The following is a 20,504-nucleotide window of genomic DNA, read 5'->3' as shown; positions in this document are numbered from 1 at the left end:
CTCAGATTTGAAAAGCTAAAAACAGAATGCATTATGCCTTACAAGTTGAAGGCAATGGGATTCTCTGACATTTATGTATTGATGCCTTGCCAGTGCAAGGAGTTTTGCATACAACTCAGAAACATCTAAACATGGTGAATCTGTAATAAATTAAAGATGTAATTTTTCAAATAGTAATTAAGAATGCTGACATTCGAGTTTGCTGTATAACAAAAACACAACTAGATTGTTTTAAAATTGGGCAATTCCCAGAACAAAATCTTTAGCCTTTAACTTGAACAAACAAGCCTGTTTGTAATATAAACCAAGGAGAACAATGCCAAATTCACTTCTGTAAAAAAATGTAAATGAATGACTTGCTCAACTAAACTAATTAGTCACATCATCAACTGCTCTTTCAATTTCATTTAGGTCAGAGTCAATTGTCTCTACAAACTTCCATCTAAAACTGATATTCATATACAAAACAAAAAAAAAAAAAAAATTAAAAGCTACATAAATTAACAAAATGTAATAGGTTAGGTAAAATTAGTTTAATATAAAAAAGCACAGTCAGGATGATCAAAATATACAAAAAGGAACAGATTAATAAATATAGATAAAAAAAATGCGTCTCAAGCCCTTGGAACACAGACAAAAGGAAGCTTCTGCCCGATTTTCCATCATCAGTTGTGGTATATAAACTCTGACCAGGCTGTTAATTTGCCACTACTATGTATAAAATACAGGACAAAGGTGCTGCTACATGCTGGCAGTGAATATGCATTAGTCATTCAACTTCCATTTTAGGGGAAGGGCTTTTTATATTTATAAAAAAAACCAAAAAAAAAAAAAACCCTCAACTAGTTTGAGAGAATTGGACTATTTAAAAAAAAAAAAATAATAATAAAATCCAATCCAGGGAGGGTGTTTGGCCTCATACTGTACTAGCCTCACAGTGGAGACTGAGTCAACTTGTTAGCTGCCCAGCAGTCACCTGCAAGGGGTGCCCTGAATGCATAGTTTGCTTTCCTATTTCAGGTTTGTAGAAAGCAGGCATGCAGAGTTGTGACGAGGATGGGTTCAAGGTAGCTCCTGGATATGCCTGTGCTTGGTTTGTAGAGTGTAAACTGGAACTAGGATCAAAGTAGTGCCCTTCTGCAATCTCTTCCAGAGGCAGGGCTAGCCTCTTATCCCTCTGACGTCTGTTACAGAACCATACTCTCACAACCTACAAAGAGAGAGAGACCATTATCATCACTACTCAAAAGTAACATGAAGCTTTTAAAAAAAAAAAAAAACTTGCAATCTGATGCATCCAAAGCCCTATAGTTTTTATTGCATTAACACCACAACTGCAACTTCAGTATTTAACAAGCCAGCAACAAAACCAGGCAACCCTTGGTAAAAAGTGGACACAAAAAGCAGAAATGGGGCAAAAGGCATGCTGGACTTCCCTAAAACCAAACCCCCCAAAAAAAAGTTTCACACTCAAATGTAAGCTGCAAGTCTATTAATTTTTTTCACCTAATATTAAAATACAACACTGAACAGGTGTTCTAAAGAAACAGATGCATGATAGTGTTCACATTTCAAGACTTGAATTTCATGATAATTCATAGTGGAGACTTATGAATCACAGCATCTGGGCTGGTATGCAACTATTTACTCCATGCACATATTTGGTCCAAATCTGAAATTTGCAGACTGTAGTAAATAAAATCCTTTTGGAGTCTAATCCACCTCAGCCATGCTGTACGGTATACATATTCACAGCGGTAACAGATGGACTGCTTCTGGTTATTTCCTTTAGATTTCTGACAAATGTCAAAAGGCAACATTTATCAAACCCCAAAATACATGACAGCTATATATAAACACACCAGACTGAAGAACTACACACAGAATGGCTACATATTTTCAAAATGAGACCAAAGAATTGTAAGAAGTTTAATAGTTGGATTCATCTGTACCAGTACATATTGGTGATCAAGGCAAAATCGGCATCTATAAAATTACACATCCCCAGTCAGGTGCACATGTTAACCGATGGATTTAGTTTCATCAAGTTGTCTTGGTACTGTAAAGCAACAACCATCACAATAAGATTACTTCAGAGGCCAAAGGGGATAGTTCTATGTAGTCCATTTTCCATAGTTGAAGCTGCAATAAAAACTAATCCATGCATAAGACAACCTTTGACATTCCAAGAAAAAAAAAAAAAAACCCACACACACACACACACACCCCAAAACACCAGTTCAAAAACTGATTTAAGTTTTACTAAACAGATGAAACCTTGCCCTACCTGCTTTCGGCTGAAAATTTTTTTACAAGAAAAACTCCGTTAGACAGTAGCATTTAAGTCGTTAAGTAAGAACATTTTAAATAAGTCTTGTCTGTCTAAACAAGGCAGCAGTCCAACATTTCAAATGTTCAGGTCCTCCAACATGGCACCTAGTGGGGATATCCAAAACAAGCCCCGTCCCTACTTTAGTAGAGTCAGTTTTTATACCGACTAAAATGGTAGTTAGATTTTCCTAAAAAGTAAGGCAGCCTATAAATATTGCTATAGGAAATGATATCTTAAGAGCTATTAGAGAATATAACCGCTGCCACCCCACCATCAGGCTAATTCTTAAAAAAGGGCAAATATCAGTACTATTATAAAACTGCATAATGCTAAACAAAGCAGTGTGTTTTATTTTGGATTCATTTTAAAAGTACATACATGATAAAAGAACAATTTACACAAAGAATTAGTACCGACAGAAATGCAATCACCAGCACTTACAGTTTAAGGTATTTTAACCAATTATAAACGCCTGAACAGGAAACAGCTATATACTGTAGTATCTATGCAGTGTCATTACGGTATCAGTAATTAGCAACAGTAACTAATGTAAAACAGTTGTGAAAATAAAATGTATGATATAAGCAAGCATCAGTAATAGTATCAGCTGTCAAATATCCTAATCCTTTAATGTTTCCACTGCCAATCTCAATACAGCAACTCTAATTCCATTAATCCAGCCTGGGAGAGGCAGCCCCCACACTTGTCAAATACTCATGCTGGATCCATTCTAACTATTCCCTGACTGACCAGGAAGCAAGGCTGCAGCAAATACCTTCCCCAAAGCCATTATATATTTCCACTCCATGCAGAGACTTGGCACCAAATAGATGTCACAAAATATCCTGACTAAACTTCAAAGAACCCATCATCTTACCTGATGCTGCAAAACTTTACATATGTGCATTTGATATGCAAGCTGCTTAACAATGATCTACCAAGCAACTAATACATTCTTCCAACCTCAAAATCACCAGCAAATATTTTAAAATTCTGGTGAAGAACTCAGATGAGAACTACTCTGTTGGACTCCCCTGGGCATCCCTATAAATTCCCATGTGTCCCCTGCCCACTGAACCGATTATTAATTCATCCAACACTCCCTCACCACCGATTTCTAAAGCAGAACAGCTAATTTTTATTCCTATTCGCCTTGGCTTCCACTCGCTGATCCATCTCATTAGTTTTATTTTCTAACTCATGCTGTGCTCATAACATCAGGCTGACATGCACAGACCAGACTTTAAATATCCATGTGTTTTTCTGGTGTAAAATACCCAGTTAATACAGTAGAGGATGTAGATGAGAAAGCTCTTGGAGAAAGAGGAATGAGAAGATTCCCTAGTACAGAGTGCACTACATAATCCCCTTTTGCTACCACAGCGCTGGGTAAAATGGTAAATGGCCTGTATTTGATATAGCGCCTACTAGAGTTCAAGAACCCCCCTAGGCGCTTTACAACACAACAGTCATTCACCCATTCACACACACACACATTCATACGCTGGTGATAAGCTACTTTGTAGCCACAGCTGCCCTGGGGCACACTGACAGAGGCGAAGCTGCCGAACACTGGCGCCACCAATCCTTCTGACCACCACCAGCAGGCAAGGTAGGTTAAGTGTCTTGCCCAAGGACACAACAGCTGCATTCTCATGCCGGGAGCCAGGATCGAACCTGCGACCCTCCGATTGCTACCTATAGCAATATGCTATATGGGTACCTATAGATCAACATCTAACCACTAGCCATTAAGATTTGGCAATCCTTATGACAAACCACATACTTTCAATAGTCTGCAAAGTTTAGATGCTTATGCTTGCTTAGGATATGGGACATCTTGTGAATTTCCCTTCGGGATTAATAAAGTATCTAGAAATGTAACTATAATGAAAGTCAAGCAACGCTGCCTCACACATTCACTCCCAATCTGTAGATAATCCCTCCAGCTTGTATATTTTTGTAGTGTTCCTCTCATACAAAAAAATACTACAGTGAGAATGAACTGCATCACAGACATCCCAACAACATAATCAGCAGGTTTTCTACATACTGTGATGGGTTTTAAACAGTCTGTGAGTGCTCCCAATTTTAAGTAATGTACTAGCTGTGGTTCTGAGCTGCTTAAAACAGGGATTAAAATAAGGATGAATGATTATATTTAAAGAAAGTCATTCATAAAAATTCAATATAAACTAGAAATTTTGCTCAACATATACAGTTTTGAGAATAATAGAGTATAAAGATATTTGATGCTTAGTATATTAAAAAATTATCACTTGGGTCATTAAAGCAACCGCCTAAGTTTGCACGATAAGATGAACATGCAAGACACAGAAGAATAAGCAAAGCAGCATTAAAAAAAAAAATTGCTAAATAGATAACTTACATCCTTTTCAAGATTGAGTTCATCAGCAATCAGAGCTATTTTCTGTGTATTGGGCTTTGGACATGTAAGAAAGACAGCCTCCAGGGCCCCTCTTACACTTTCTTCCAGACTAGTCCTCCTCTTGCGTTTTTTCATATCTGCAGACAGACGTTCAACTTTGTACATCTGTGAGATAGGGAAGAATCTTAAGTGAAACTGTGCTACGTTATATTCAGACACCTAGACTTTGATGGTCTTCATCTATAATTACATGAATCAGCATTTGCCTTGGTTGAAACTACTGTAATCAGTACAAGCATTTTGTCTACTCTGTCCAAATGTACGCTTATGGGGCATTACTATAACCATACACCATGTTTATTATTTGGCATTAAGTGTTATATAAGGATTCTTACAATTGGATTGAAGGGGTAGTTCAAAGAACTCTTTGGTTTATTCAGTTACTTTAATGGCTTAATTTCAGATCCAATGTAGTTCATTTCTTACCTAATGACTATACACATGAATTTGTACCCTTTGAGAGGCTAGTGTCTATAAGCCAAAGAGTAGCACAGATTTTAGAAGATCTCACCTCCTGTGGGTTATCTGTAGATTCGGCTTCATTCAGTAAGCGCTGCAGAAGGGGCTTCAGCTTGCACATGTTTTTAAAACTTAATTGGAGAGATTCAAAGCGGCAGATTGTAGTCTGACTAAACATTTTTCCTGCAGAAATAAAAAAAAAACACATGTGATCCGTTAAAACAATCTCTAACACACTACGCAGCTGCAGAACCTATTGAGAATTTAAGATGGTATCCAAAACCATCCCAAAAGATTTCAGATTAGTGCCTGCCAAGCCACTACCATTGGTGCATGACAAAGACTAGGTTAAATGGGATTGCACTATTTTATTTTAATAACTGATTGTTACAGAACTAGCAGTCAAGGCATCTATCAAAGGCCAAGAATGGTATCAGTCAAGTTGTACCACCAGAAACCAAACTTGGCGAGTTTATGGTACTGATAAGGACTTTTTTTCATACACATACACATACACATACACATACACATACATACACATACACATACACATACACACATACACATACACATACATACACATACACATACACATACACATACACATACATACACATACACATACATACATACATACATACACATACACATACACATACACATACACATACATACATACATACATACACATACACATACACATACACATACACATACACATACACATACACATACACATACACATACACATACACATACACATACACATACACATACACATACACATATAAAAAAGCCCTTGCCTTCCTTGACAATTTCTAACATGTTCAACCACCATATATAAAAATCATTTAAGGGGAACTGGTGAACAACAGTTATTTTTCCAGTAAACTGCAGGCATACATTAACCTCCAACCAAGAACGGAAATTACCCATTTCAACCAATTTAGAGTAATTTTGCTTTAGTGATTTTCTTCCTGCTTCAATTTAATTTACTGTTTTAAGTATGAGCAGCATGGTGTAGTACTGGTAAATGTTTCTTCCTTACACATGAAAACCTGGGCTCAAATGTTGACTAATGAATTGGCAACATGGATATTTTTCCGACTCAAACCCTTAAATGTCATACATTGTAGTTAAGTGAGCACAGCAAACGACAGTCACAACCAAAACTACTAAGTAAAAAGGTACAAGATATTTTTGCCATTCGGTTTGTCTTTTTAGGTATGAATATGAAGTTTAGATGTGGCAAGCGAATATTGATCATTGGATGGGTAATCCAGTTTCCTTTCAATAACGTGTATAATTTTTATAGTTTTGCTGTGGGACAATTATAGGAAGAGTCACGAGTCTTCTTGTACGATTCATAATTTTAGACCACTGAATTTCTAAACGTCTTGCGATGAGTTTATATTGACCTCTTACACACTTCAAAAGGTTATTCAAAGAATCTTTACATCTAACCCGAATGGAAAAACCCCAATTTGATGTATTAGCGAATATTAACTTGGATAACCAATAAATTTTAGGATCTGTTTAAATACGTACATACTAACTGGGTAACCACACCTTGAGCTCCACTGACATTTCGGTAAGCTTTGTACTGCATATTGGATTTTATTAAAATCACACATTCCATACAAATAAATCAATTTTTACAAACATCGAAAACTCTCCTCCTTGAACCGTCACCTTATCGTGGTGGAGGGGTTTGCGTGTCCCAATGATCCTAGGAGCTAGGTTGTCCGGGGCTTTATGCCCCTGGTAGGGCCACCCAAGGCAAACTGGTCCTAGGTGAGGGATGAGACAAAGAGCGGTTCAGCAAACCTCCGATGAAGAGCAAAAACTTTGGACGACATTTTCCCTTGCCCGGACGCGGGTCACCGGGGCCCCCCACTGGAGCCAGGCCTGGAGGTGGGGCTCGATGGCGAGCGCCTGGTGGCCAGGCCTGCACCCATGGGGCTCGGCTGGGCACAGCCCGAAGAGGCAACGTGGGTCCTCCTCCCCATGGGCTCACCACCTATGGGAGGGGCCAAGGAGGTTGGGTGCAGTGTGAGTTGGGTGGTGGCGAGGCGGGACCTTGGCGGTCTGATCCTCGGCTACAGAAACTGGCTCTTGGGGCGTGGAATGTCACCTCTCTGAAGGGAAGGAGCCTGAGCTGTGTGCGAGGTGAGAGGTTCGGCTAGATATAGTGGACTCACCTCGACGCACAGCTTGGACTCTGGAACCAATCTCCTTGTGAGGGGCTGGACTCTCTACCACTCTGGAGTTGCCCCCGGTGAGAGGCGCCGAGCAGGTGTGGGCATACTTCTTGCCCCGACTTGGAGCCTGTGCATTGGGGTTTACCCGGTGGGCGAGAGGGTGGCCTCCCTCCGCCCGGGTGGTGGGGAAGGGTCCTGACTGTTGTTTGTGCATATGCGAACAGCAGTTTGGAGTATCCACCCTTTTTGGAGTCTCTGGAGGGGTTGCTAGAGGGCATACCTTCTGGGGATTCCCTCGTTTTGCTGGGAGACTTCAATGCTCACGTGGGCAATGACAGTGAGACCTGGAAGGGTGATTGGGAGGAATGGCCCCCCCGATCTGAACCCGGCGGTGTTTTGTTATTGGACTTCTGTGCTCGTCATGGATTGTCCATAACGAACACCATGTTCAAGCATAAGGGTGTTCATATGTGCACTTGGCACCAGGACACCCTAGGCCTCAGGTGATGATCGACTTTGTGGTCGTGTGTCGGACTTGCGGCCATATGTCTTGGACACTTTCGGGTGAAGAGGGGCGGAGCTGTCAACTGATCACCACCTGGTGGTGAGTTGGCTTCGATGGTGGGGAAGATGCGGTCAGACCTGGTAGGCCCAAGCGTGTTGTGAGGGTCTGCTGGGAACGGCTGGCAGAGTCCCCTGTCAGAAGTAGCTTCAACTCCCACCTCCGGCAGAACTTCAACCACGCCCCAGGGAGGTGGGGACATTGAGTCGAATGGGCCATGTTCCGTGCCTCTATTGTTGAGGCGGCTGACGGAGCTGTGGCCGCAAGGTGGTGGTGCCTGTGTGGCGGCAATCCCGAACCCGTTGGTGGACACCGCGTGAGGGATGCCGTCAAGCTGAAGAAGGAGTCCTATAGGACTTTTTGTCCTGTGGGTCTCTGGAGGCAGCTGATAGGTACCGGCAGGCCAAGCGGAGCGGCCGGTTGTTGCTGAGGCAAAACTTCGGGCATGGGAGGAGTTTGAGAGGCCATGGAGAGCGACTTTGGACGGCCGAGGAGATTCTGGTCCACCGTCCGGCGTCTCAGGAGGGAAGCAGTGCAGTGTCAACACCGTATATGGTGGGGATGGTGCGCTGCTGACCTCGACTTCGGGCGTTATGGGTGGTGGGAGGAGTACTTCAAGACCTCCTCAATCCCACTAACATGCCTTCCAATGAGGAAGCAGAGCCTGGGGACTCTGAGGTGGGCTCTCCCATCTCTGGGACTGAAGTCACCGAGGTGGTCAAAAAACTCCTTGGTGGCAGGGCCCGGGGTGGATGAGATCGCCCGGAGTTCCTTAAGGCTCTGGATGTTGTAGGACTGTCTTGGTTGACACGTCTCTGCAACATCGCATGGACATCGGGACAGTGCCTCTGGATTGGCAGACCGGGGTGGTGGTCCCCTCTTTAAAAGGGGACGGAGGGTGTGTTCCAACTATAGAGGGATCACACTCCTCAGCCTCCCTGGAAAAGTCTATTCGGGGTTCTGGAGAGGAGGGTCCGTCGGATAGTGAACCTCGGATTCAGGAGGAACAGTGTGGTTTTAGTCCTGGTCGCGGAACAGTGGACCAGCTCTTCACCCTTAGCAGAGTCCTGGAGGGTGCATGGGAGTTTGCCCGACCGGTCTACATGTGTTTTGTGGACTTGGAAAAGGCATTCGACCGTGTCCCTCGGGAATCCTGTGGGGGTGCTCGGGAGTATGGGGTACGGACCCCTGATAAGAGCTGTTCGGTCTCTGTACAACCGGTGTCAGAGCTTGGTCCGCATTGCGGCAGTAAGTCGAGCCCGTTTCCAGTGAGAGTTGGACTCCGCCAGGGCTGCCCTTTGTCACCGATTCTGTTCATAACTTTTATGGACAGAATTTCTAAGCGCAACCAGGGTGTTGAAGGGGTCGGTTTGGTGGACTCATGATTGGGTCACTGCTTTTTGCAGAGGATGTTGTCCTGTTTGCTTCATCAGGCCGTGATCTTCAGCTCTCTCTGGATCGGTTCGCAGCTGAGTGTGAAGCGGCTGGGATGAGAATCAGCACCTCCAAATCCGAGAGCATGGTCCTCAGCCGGAAAAGGGTGGAGTGCCCTCTCAGGGTTGGGGGAGAGATCCTGCCCCAAGTGGAGGAGCTCAAGTATCTCGGGGTCTTGTTCACGAGTGAGGGAAGAATGGAGCGTGAGATCGACAGGCGGATCGGTGCGGCAGCCGCAGTGATGCGGGCTCTGCATCGGTCCGTCGTGGTGAAAAAGGAGCTGAGCCATAAGGCAAAGCTCTCAATTTACCAGTCGATCTACGCTCCTACCCTCACCTATGGTCATGAGCTATGGGTAGTGACCGAAAGAACGAGATCGCGAATACAAAGCGGCTGAAATGAGTTTCCTCCGCAGGGTGTCTGGGCTTTCCCTTAAAGATAGGGTGAGAAGCTCAGTCATCCGGGAGGGGCTCAGAGTAGAACACACTGGAGGGACTAGGTCTCCCGGCTGGCCTTGGAACACCTTGGGATTCTCCCGGAAGAGCTGGAAGTGGCCGGGGAGAGGGAAGTCTGGGCCTCTCTGCTTAAGCTGCTGCCCCCGCGACCCGACCTCGGATAAGCGGAAGAGGATGGAACATCGAAAACTTGATTTAGGAAAGGGTTGGGACATGAGTAAATTCATAAAACACCTACAGGTGTCCAGATTACCAGTTTTTCATTGCATGCCATCAGATTTTATATTTACAAGTTACTTATATTCTTTAAAAGGAACTACATATGGATTATCTTTACAGTTAAGTCAAAGTGCAGCAGCAGTTTCCAAAACACTTTTGTAGTTAAGTAAATGTGTGTTTGCATGTGCTTTAACAACCCAGTTATTCACAGACATAGTTTCTAAAATGCCATTAAAACCTTTAACCTGGTTTGAGAAACCAGGTTCACACACATTTCTCTGCAAGTAACCAATTGGGCTACAGTCAAGGATTTTATAGTCTGCACATGTCTGGGTGGCTACCGGTCTTTGCTTTGCAAATGCATCCAGCAGCCAAAGATGCATGTTCTGAGGCAAATTCTTTGCCAATCACATTATTCCTTGTCCTGGATTAAATAAATCAGTCTCTATTTCAGAAATCACTAAATTTATGATGAGATAAACATCCAGTGCGCCAAGCTCAGCAACACTCTCTCTGGAGCGGTTTTGGTGGCATTAGAAGTAACAGCATAACAGTTTGATCACTTAAAGCAGCGAGTAATCCAATGAAATTGGAAGTTACTTTTATTGAAGTAAAAATACATGCATTATCTCAGCAACGTGGAGTTTGTCGATTCTTTGCAGCACCCCATTACACAGAAAAGAGTGTGCAGCAAGTAATCCAGTAACAGAAACATTAAAGCATCAATTTAGCTTTAATCCAGCTGAAATGTGTATGTTGAACCAGTGGGACCAAATGATGCAGTGGTCTGTGTCCATAGCACAAATATTTAAGTTTGGGGACATGAGAGAAACAAAAAAAAAAAAGTTTACTTCTCAGCACAAATTTTAAAAGTTTAGCCCTTTATTTATATAGCACCTTTCCCATGCTCAAGACATACACAAAGAAATTCATGAAACTGACCAGAAACACAGCCACAGAAAAACTAAGGTTCATATATAGGCTTAAAATTTAACAACAAATATGTAGTTTGTCATACAAAAGAAAAACAGAGCATGCACGGTTTGTAATGCTTTGCATTTTGCGATACATATTTAGTTACATTATTCATTACTTACAAACACTCCATGCACGTTTTCAGACTCAGAGGAAATTAATGGTTGTTTTCCTCTCTCCACATTGAGATCAGAGCACTTTCCACAACCTTATCCTGGTTGTGTGTGTACATGTAAACACACTGCTTATTTTATAATATAGGAATGGATAAGTAAAAAGGCATTTAATTAACGGTAGGTACAAAAACCCGCACTACACCACTTCTTGGAGTTAAACTCCTATTAAGAGATAAATGAAATAGTATGCTCCAACAAGAGGAGGAGGGGGAAGCTTGGACTCACCATAAAGATTTCCAAGTGCCACACCAACATCTGCCTGGGTGAAGCCCAAAGTGACCCTCTTATGTTTCATCTCTTTGACAAACCGCTCCAATTCTTCTGTGGATATCTTCTCCTGCTAAAAGAGACCACGTTTCAACACTTAAACCACTTCAAAACACAAAAAACAAAAGCTATTTAATACATAAAAAGGTTGTCATTAATCACTCCTTAAATCACTTCTGGAGGTCAGCAGTGCACTTTAAGGATCACACACCAAAAAAAAGTCAAAGTAAAATCCTGGGTAAGTTAGATTTCTTATATTTAGTCGTATTCCATCTTGTAAATCTACATAGAATATTATGTGCCTTTCTAAACTTGTGTATTGGTTTAGAGAAAGGAGGGAGAAGACAGAAAAATAAAATTAAACAAAAGAAAAATGTAAGGAACAAATACTCTGAAGAATAACTAAACTTCTGATGGTCTGGGTCCTGCGTTGTTGTTTGCCATAATAGGCTCAAGCCCATGAAACCCCAAAATTAGATTTAAAATTTTCAAAGTTCTCAATCATGCAAATGTAACTGTCACTCATTTGCTCTAGGTAGTTGTGCATTATGTTGAAGAGGGATGGTATACAAGAGGTGTTGATCAGTTGTAGTCCATGCCAAAATCCTACAATCAAAAAACAATTGTATACTTAGTCATTGCAGGTTTCCTAAAGACAATGCTGTCTAGCTTTATTGTGCAAGTCCTGTGCCAAACCCAAAAATATGCATAAAGATCAGAAGACACTGAACTACTCTAGGACAGGGTCTCCCAGGCAGATTAGATCAGGATTCCCTGTAAATGACAGCCAGCTAGTAGTCCCATCTCCCCACCAAATTCACCTTACAGGGATCAAGTGTTTTTTAGTATTAGTTCAGAGCATTAGCTTTTAAAAGAGAATAAGGACAATACATTTTTAAATTTAGTAGTTCCATTTAGATCTGCTGCAATGAAGAGGCTTAGAATGTTCAACTGCAGACTATTAAATACGACCTCAAATTGCACAATTGGTAATGGTGCAAATTGAATTGCTTTGGATTCTCACACAAAGGATAGAAGATTCCTGGTTACTAGTGCTTTGGTAACGTCTATCCACAGCCAAATGCATTTAGAATTGGTTTAATGGAAGTTTGGCAGCAAGTGCACCGTCTACGTTGATCAATGGACACTAACTGTACCATATAGATACTTTATTAATCCCAAGGGGAAATTCACATACTCCAGCAGCAGCATACTGAAAAACAATATTAAATTAAAAAGAGTGATAATGAAGGTATAGCAGACAATTTTGTATACAGTAATGTTAATGTTTACCACCAACCCCCCGTGTGTGGAATTGAAGAGTCAATTAGGGTGGGGGAGGAACAATCTCCTCAGCCTGTCAGTGGAGCAGGACAGTGACAGCAGTCTGTCGCTGAAGCTGCTCCTCTGTCTGGAGATGATCCTATTCAGAGGATGCAGTGGATTTTTCCATTGCTAGGAGCCTGCTCAGTGCCCGTTGCTCTGCCATGGAGGTCAAATTGTCCAGCTACCTGTCTACAATAGAGCCTGCCTTCCTCACCAGTTTGTCCAGGCGTGAGGTATCCCTCTTTATGCTGCCTCCCCAGCACACCACCGCATAGAAGAGGGCGCTCACCACAACCATCTGATAGAACCATCTACAGCATCTTATTGCAGATGTTGAAGGATGCCAGCCTTCTAAGTACAGTCAGCTCTGTCCTTTCTTACAGAGTATCAGTATTGGCACTCCAGTCCAATTTATCATCCAACTGCACTCCCCTGTATTTATATGTCTGCACCCTCTGCACACAGTCACCTCTGATGATCACAGGATCCATGAGGGGCCTGGGCTTCCTAAAATTCATCACCAGCTTCTTGGTTTTGCTGGTGTTCAGGTGTAGGTGGTTTGAAATTGCACCATTTAACAAAGTCCTTTCCGAGCAGCACATTTAAAACATACTCAATATAACAGTTTAAGAAGAAGTGTGCATACACACACAGGGTAGCAAATGAGTAAAAATCATCAGATGTTGCATACAGCAATATTCCAAGCCAAAGCAAAGTTAGTTTAACCAGTCTTCTTCCCCAGCCAAATACTGGGGAAAGTGTAAAACACCACATGTATTCAGCCATGCTTAGCCAACAACAGAACAGACATTTTAAGATAGAGATTCACTTTTAATAAAGTCTGGAATTACCCTTAGATTAAAGAGATTAGCAGCAACACACACCTGCAGATCTTGGGGCAAGTATTTAATGAGTGGAAAAACTGCAGCAAGATTCTATTTGTTTAAAATCCAGTGTTACTATATTACAAAATAAAATTTCACACACTCTTGTACTTCTAATTTCCAAGCCTGATCACTGCCTACCATCACAAAGCATTCCGGAAATGCCAAATTCTCTCTTAATGTGTGCACTTCTGGTTTTTAAAAGAGGAAGAGGAAAAAAAAAAAAAATCTCGAAAGTTAATGCTAAGGACACATGTAATAAACTAGTAAAATGTACGCTAGCAGTAACTAGTATAGTAGAATAGTCTAAATATGTAAAAGTCAAGACTTCAGTCCTACGGATAGGATTTAGCCAGCAATAATACAGGAACTGCACTTTCAGATGAATTCAACTAGATATTAATCTAAAGTTCTCTAAAGCACCTCGAACCAGTGCTATACCACTATTCCATTTTACTCAGCTGTTTATTATGGTCAGTTTCAGTTAAGGCACTGATCGAACTCCAGACTAAGGAAAAGAGAATATTATGTACAACTTTCCATAAGCATTCATTTTTTATATAAAAACAAACAAACATTTACTATAAACTGCACCATATATTTCAAGAAGGCCAACTACTAAACAGCTTAATACTGCAGTATTCCTGAGCAATCTAGCAGTGCCTACTAACCAGAAATATTCCATCCATCCATACATTTTCTGACACTGTCCACTACAGGGTTGCAAGAAGCCATAGCTCAGTTCTAGATTCTGTTGTAATCTCAGGAAATTGCTCAGAATAGGACTCCTGACTCTGAGCAGCAGTCATGTAAAGCTGCCGTTACAATTTTCTAAAAACAGGAAAAAAAAAGAAAACTGCATCAAGATTCGAGAACCAAATTTGAGTATCTCAAAAAAAAAAAAAAAAGTTACCTAAAGACAAAGATTACATTTTTAAACAATTATTGGAGTTTCAGTTGGCTGTAAGGTGGCATCATTGAATACAAATACTGAGGAGGAAACAAAATACAAATGGAGATAGAGCATATGCGCTCCATTGGGTTAGCAGAAATTAAAATTTTCCAACTTAAAATTTTCGGGATATATTCTGCCTCATAAGAAACAATTCACATCTTCATTCTGTATGCTGGTAAAACAAAATTGACAATTTGATTTTCAGAGGGCTCTCAATGTTTCCACTGCGAACGCTAACAGTTGGCCAGAGAATTTATCGCAAACCTGCACTAACCAGTAAACTTGCCTTTTACACATCAGTACAGCAGTCAAACTTTACCTGCATGCTTCTAAATTCTAGTTTGTAAGCAGCATTACAAGTGTCATGGAAAGCAACACTTCTATGCCCGCTATGTTGGAAAATATTTCTCTTCCGTAAAGGGTAGCCAAATTGGTGAAGAAGTCATTATAATGAGCAGAGTCCAACCAGGAAGGGTCAGGACATTGTGTTCCGATTGGTTTGTGCCAATTAGATGATTGTTTTTGCTAGTACACACAAACAGAGTTTATGGAAGTATCCAGCCCTGAAAAGAAATGCAAGACTTCGTTTTCAGGGGTCAAACATGGAGTAAGGTGCAGAAAATTGACAAATGCATGCTTCTTAAATGAAGATGTAGTAGTGTGGACGGGACCTGAAGAAGCAGAATAGGCGATAAGAAACATGTACTGCCCTCAACAGCACTATAACTTACCTTTACTTAAAATAATGGGTAAATGAAGTTGAATTTCAAAAAACTTGAGCCGTTGCCAAAAACATAGAAACAGCCTACAAAGTCTCATGGAGTCTTCAGCATATTCTGAAAGATGGGAATAGGAATCAAATTTGCGCTTTGGTCCCAACTTTCACCTCACAATCAATGACTATCTTAAAACTACATGCCACCTGCTTGTGTAAGGAATGCAGGGTAGAAGAGCACTGCGCTTCTGTGTACATATGTTAAGGCTCCAGACATACTAAAAAGGTACGGGCACTTTATGAAACGTTTAGCTTATAAACATTTGGTACTGGTTCTTTGCTATAGTCCTATGTTTTCCAAAACAGACTTCTATAAAAATCACATTAATGCTCTTTGAAACTCAGAATAAAACCATATGAATTTGGCAGCTACAAATGAACTGCCAATTCTGCTTTTAACAACTGCTCTACCAATTTGTGTGCGCATATCTAGGTACTTTGACCATGACAACTGCCCACTTAAGAGGGGGGAAAAATAAACAACCCCAGACCACTCTTAAACACTAACATAAGTGGGAAGCTACACCAAATTCTCTCTTTTTTAAGCCACTTAAGCAACAAAAAGCCCCTAGATTGCCTTGGGAGAAGACTGGCCTTGCACAAATTATATTCTGTGTCAATTTATATTCCGACATATTGACCAAATTGTGCTTTTCATTGCTAGATCTTTACAATAACTTGAAATTAAGGGTGTTCTTGCATTTGTCTCCCAGAGAGAGAGAGAGAGACTGCCTGCATTAACTCAGATGTTCCATTGCTCATTTTCTAATGCTGTAGTTCAGTATTTGGCGTTTCCCCATTCTCCCAGCATCAGCAAGAGGTTTTTCTACAAGAAATCTTTTAACCTCACATCTCAGCAACTCTAATGTTAGGCTAATTGGCAATTCAAAGAAAGGGTGTCCTGTGATGGCCCAACATATAATCCAGAATGGTCTCTCTTTTTCCTTGTACCCAATGCCACAAGGATAGGCTTACCTCAACAAGCTCATTAACCTTTATTGATACTTCTGTCCATCCATTTTCTAAATCCATGCATTAAATTGTAGGGCAACCTACACCAATTGTTTGGAGCACAAGGCTTGGATGAACCAGAGAATCTCCAGACAGACACACACATCTTTAAAACAGACTTTTGCCAATTGAAGACAGGACTCTTGACCAACAAATAAGCGCGAGAGGCAGGTCTTTAAAAAGTCAATCCTATGAGACTTGCGTTTATGGTGTGCGTTGAGAAATCTAGAGGCAACTTTCAAAATGTATGCTTTTTTTTTTTTTTAATGTTTTGTGCAAATGACTGGATAACAGACAAGAGGCTTATGCAACATGAGTAATGCAAGATTTTATTCTCCCCTGCCATATTTCCCATCCTTGGCATTGGTCACTATTGGCTTCATTATAAACTTTCAATTCTGCATGAAAATAGGAGATTAAAAATTCTTTTCAACCATCACTACAAACATCTCCATCAGGAGAAAATCCATCATGCTTCAAGGAATACAAGACATGCTTGTATTAAAGCATGTTCCAGCAAACAAATTCACAATCAGCTTCTGCCAGGAAATGAACATAAGTTAGCTGTGGGGTTCCTACCATTATCCTCTCTAGGTGCTGTCAGAGCATTGACAGAGTGCTGCAAATCAAAAGTCCCAACCTGAAACAGGTCAGCATCTGTGGCGTTTCTTCACATCTGGGGTTTGGTAGTTCTGGGGTGTCAATGCCAGGGTGTGGTAACACTAAGATAAGACTGTTCTGGTACACAAGTGTCAAAGCTGAAATCGATATAAAATTGATATTACCTTTCATGACTGCCTACAAGTTTGACTGCACTTGATATTTTGTGGTAAATCTAAGAAATTTAAAATGGTTACATCTGATTGACAGGACATTAAGAAACCAAAGAACATAATCCACAAGTAACCAAGCATGCTCACCAAGGACTTGGTGCCTCCATAATTAGAGACCCAAGGCCAGAAACCACTTACAACTATACTCATTTTAGTGTAAGATTCAACTTCAAGACGACTGCAAAATAAAGCTTGAAAAGAAAGTTTACTGGCTTTCCAAAAATAATATATTTACCTCACATTTTCTTCTATGAAGCAAAGGTTAATTAAATTAGCCATTTGTTAGCAAGATGTGTTATCAAAATTTTTAATTAGCAAGGAATTGAAAAGTAGGGAGTAAATCACATACACCGAAGACCGACACTAATGCCCACACACAAATAAATGGGTATCGCCACCACTGCCATGTGGTCAAGCATGGATCAAATGTTCAAACTCAAGGGAACTTGTATCCTAATAGTAAGTCACAAATAAGTAGTATAGTAGTACACACTGAGAAATCTATTAAATTCATGACCTTCTGCAGTCAACTCCTGTCCACACCACCAGGCAAGACTGCTACTAGACAGTGATCTGATGGGGGTTTCTACTGTGCTAGGTTTATCAAACACATTATGGTCAATTAAGAGTTAAGACCCCGTCTTGGGGTTCCATTAGGACTAATCCATTCCAAACAAATATCATAAAAGGTCAGCTGCTGTCTTTGCAGCGATTTATCCCTTCAATCCCAGAATTCCCCAGTAGTGTAATGTCTACCATGAGATTTTCTTCCTTATCTTTATTGTTCACGAATAGGTTTTGCATTAACTAAGTTTTTGAATGCTAAAAAACAAAGTAAACTTTTTTAAAAGGTCACAAAATACACAATCAGAACATAAAGCAAATATTTGGCGATTTAGGCAGTGAAGTTAAAAAAAAAAAAAAAAAAAAAAGAGCCAACACAAAGGAGGAATTCAACAGAGGAAGCAAATATTTAGCAACATTTTACAATTGTGTGTATTTATAAAGAATGACACCACTTTTTAAAATTTTACAGATCAGGAAAAAAAAAAAAAAAACTCTCTCATGCATTCATCCAACAGCAGGGTAAAACCATCAGATATAAATGGAGACAACTAAACAAGTAGTGACTAAACCTGAAACGAAGAGTTGCTTCAACGAATGCCTGTAGGTTATTTATCGTCAAGTTTAATCCAAGCCTTAGCAATTCGTTTATTTTCTGGACCACTTGTTGTAATCATTAAACTATACGGACGGCAACTCACCACCTGACCACCAAAGTGCTCTATGTACACTTGCATGCACTTCAGTTCTGACTTTGTGACGTCAATGGTCCTAAGATGGCACGAAGTTTCCACTGAGCAGACAGACAGGTAGAACAAAATCGCTGCGTGGTTATATCTTAATAGACTGGCAAAGTCTTATCAAAATGAGCTCCTCGCCTTACCTCTTCCTCGGAGTCACTGGAGTGTCCCAGCTCGCTGCCCCCGCCACTGGAGGAGCCGCTGCCTCCAGAGTTCGAAGGGTACACCGGCGTGGCAACGGTTGAAGTCGAAGCGGCTGGTGGACTGGCCCCCGTGGGAAGACCCGGCCATGAAGGTGGGCCCCAGGTTTTAGGCCAATAACTGCCGTAAGTCCCGGGCTCCCTGCCTTCACAAATGTAGTCATCGGAGTTCTTCTCGCTTTTTATCGCCAACTCCCAGGTGTCTGTAGGCGGCTGGTGGACCGCTGCAGTTCCGGGCGCTGGGGACGGGACGGGACACCGAGTTCTGCACTGACCCGGATCTCCCGCCGTAACGTCAGGGTATCGGTAGTCACCAGTGACCGACGAGAACGGGAAGAAGTGCGGCGTGGCCACCCCCGCATACGAGGACGGTGGAGCGTAGGGATGCGACTCCTCCTGCATACCGAACTCCAAGCAGCGCCACATGTCTGCTCGGGCCGAACCGGCCCGATCCACTCCTGCCCGGCAAACCAACGTATGGCGAATGGCCAAACTCGACTCTACTAATCTCACGCACCTCCACACTCCATTGCACGCGTTATCGTTCAGAGCTCACTAATGAGACGCGCTAATTCAATTTCAGCGCTAATGAGTGCCTTGGTCCGTATGCTAATGTTCAGGGCTCTCATTGGCCATCCAAGACAATTGGCCGCGGAGCGAGGCGCCGTAAATGAACTTGATGTGGTCGGGGTGGGGGCGCGCGTACATCCGCCCGACGCACCAGGGGGCAGGGGGGGATTTAATTGTCCATTTCATGGCTGTTAAGTGGCCATTCACGTCTGTCTGCGAGGTGAAGAGCTATCGGCTGCGAACTGGAAAAGTCATCTGGCCTTATGCAAGTCATGATAGCCCAGGCCATAAAGAACCTGGCAATTGTGAAATGAAGTGTACTGATTACATTGATATGGTTGTTTCTGGGCCAGGCGGGACTTTGGCATCCCTGGCTTATTATTGCAAAAACATGTTTGATCTACAGTCTTAATTTGTGTTCTTCACAGTCCTGCCTGTAACTGAGCCAACTGAAAGTGTCCAGATATATTCCTATGGTAATATATGGTTAACTGAATAGCCTCAGTTGCTGGATCAAGAATATGATGTAATTGTCACAAAATCTGGCTTTACTTGCTTCATTAATCGCTAGCAATCAGATAGGCACCATGCTTATTGAGTGATCAATGCACTTTTTGAAGATGAGGTTGTTTCTGGATTGATCTTTAAGTTTTGAGCAAGAAAGAAAAGATGGCATATAGTCTAGGGTTTTAGTGCAAAATGTATTGGTATTGTGGTGTCTTAGTGATCTGATCAACTTAGTAATACAATTATCTGTTTGGAACAGCTACAAGCTGATATTTCCAATATGTATGTTTTTGTTTTTAATTTATTGAGGTAACTGGAACAATTTGAAGGCTTAATGTGCTATGTATTGCCATACCAATCACTGAGGTTGCACTTTGTTTACTGTTGGACACATCTCAGGTGTTCTCATTGCTTTCTGCACTGATCCTGGGATCAAAGGATTCTCCCATAACCACTGGGACAATTATAAAAGTCATAACACATCTCTTATTGTTGGACTAATCTAAATGGTCTGAAAACTTCTTTTTACTTCCCTAGAACCTTGGCTATCAGTGAACCTCTGGAGGTGCTAATGCTTGTTGTTGAGCTGGAATTTATTTAGCAGAGGTGG

At 41.5% G+C, this 20,504-nt stretch overlaps 1 protein-coding gene across 2 annotated transcripts; it reads right to left on the bottom strand.

Annotated features, from left to right (window-relative positions):
• Positions 1–534: 534 nt before the first annotated feature.
• On the bottom strand, positions 535–19,537 carry pou5f3 (POU domain, class 5, transcription factor 3). 2 transcript variants are annotated; one of them, XM_039763890.1, is made up of 5 exons: positions 18,761–19,537; positions 11,488–11,599; positions 5,293–5,423; positions 4,722–4,886; positions 535–1,210 (listed from the first exon to the last, which is right to left on the bottom strand). In XM_039763890.1, exons 1-5 carry the CDS (start codon positions 19,241–19,243, stop codon positions 950–952), a joined length of 1,152 nt encoding a protein of 383 aa, XP_039619824.1. In that variant the 5' UTR covers positions 19,244–19,537; the 3' UTR covers positions 535–949. The 2 variants fall into 2 exon arrangements, with proteins under 2 accessions (XP_039619824.1, XP_039619823.1); XM_039763889.1 differs by having other exon boundaries at positions 11,488–11,602; positions 18,761–19,536.
• Positions 19,538–20,504: the final 967 nt, after the last annotated feature.

The sequence above is a fragment of the Polypterus senegalus genome, chromosome 9 (assembly GCF_016835505.1).
Source record: "Polypterus senegalus isolate Bchr_013 chromosome 9, ASM1683550v1, whole genome shotgun sequence".
Classification (NCBI taxonomy): domain Eukaryota; kingdom Metazoa; phylum Chordata; class Cladistia; order Polypteriformes; family Polypteridae; genus Polypterus; species Polypterus senegalus.
Note: the sequence above shows the minus strand (reverse complement) of the source record. Positions and strands in the feature narration are given on the sequence as shown.

Coding starts and splice junctions, on each gene's coding strand:
- pou5f3 (XM_039763889.1), bottom strand. CDS start 19,243: ATGTGGCGCTGCTTGGAGTTCGGTATGCAGGAGGAGTCGCATCCCTAC. Junction 11,603..18,760: donor CCAGTGACTCCGAGGAAGAG/GTAAGGCGAGGA, acceptor GGTCTCTTTTAG/CAGGAGAAGATATCCACAGA. Junction 1,211..4,721: donor AACTCAATCTTGAAAAGGAT/GTAAGTTATCTA, acceptor CTCTCTTTGTAG/GTTGTGAGAGTATGGTTCTG.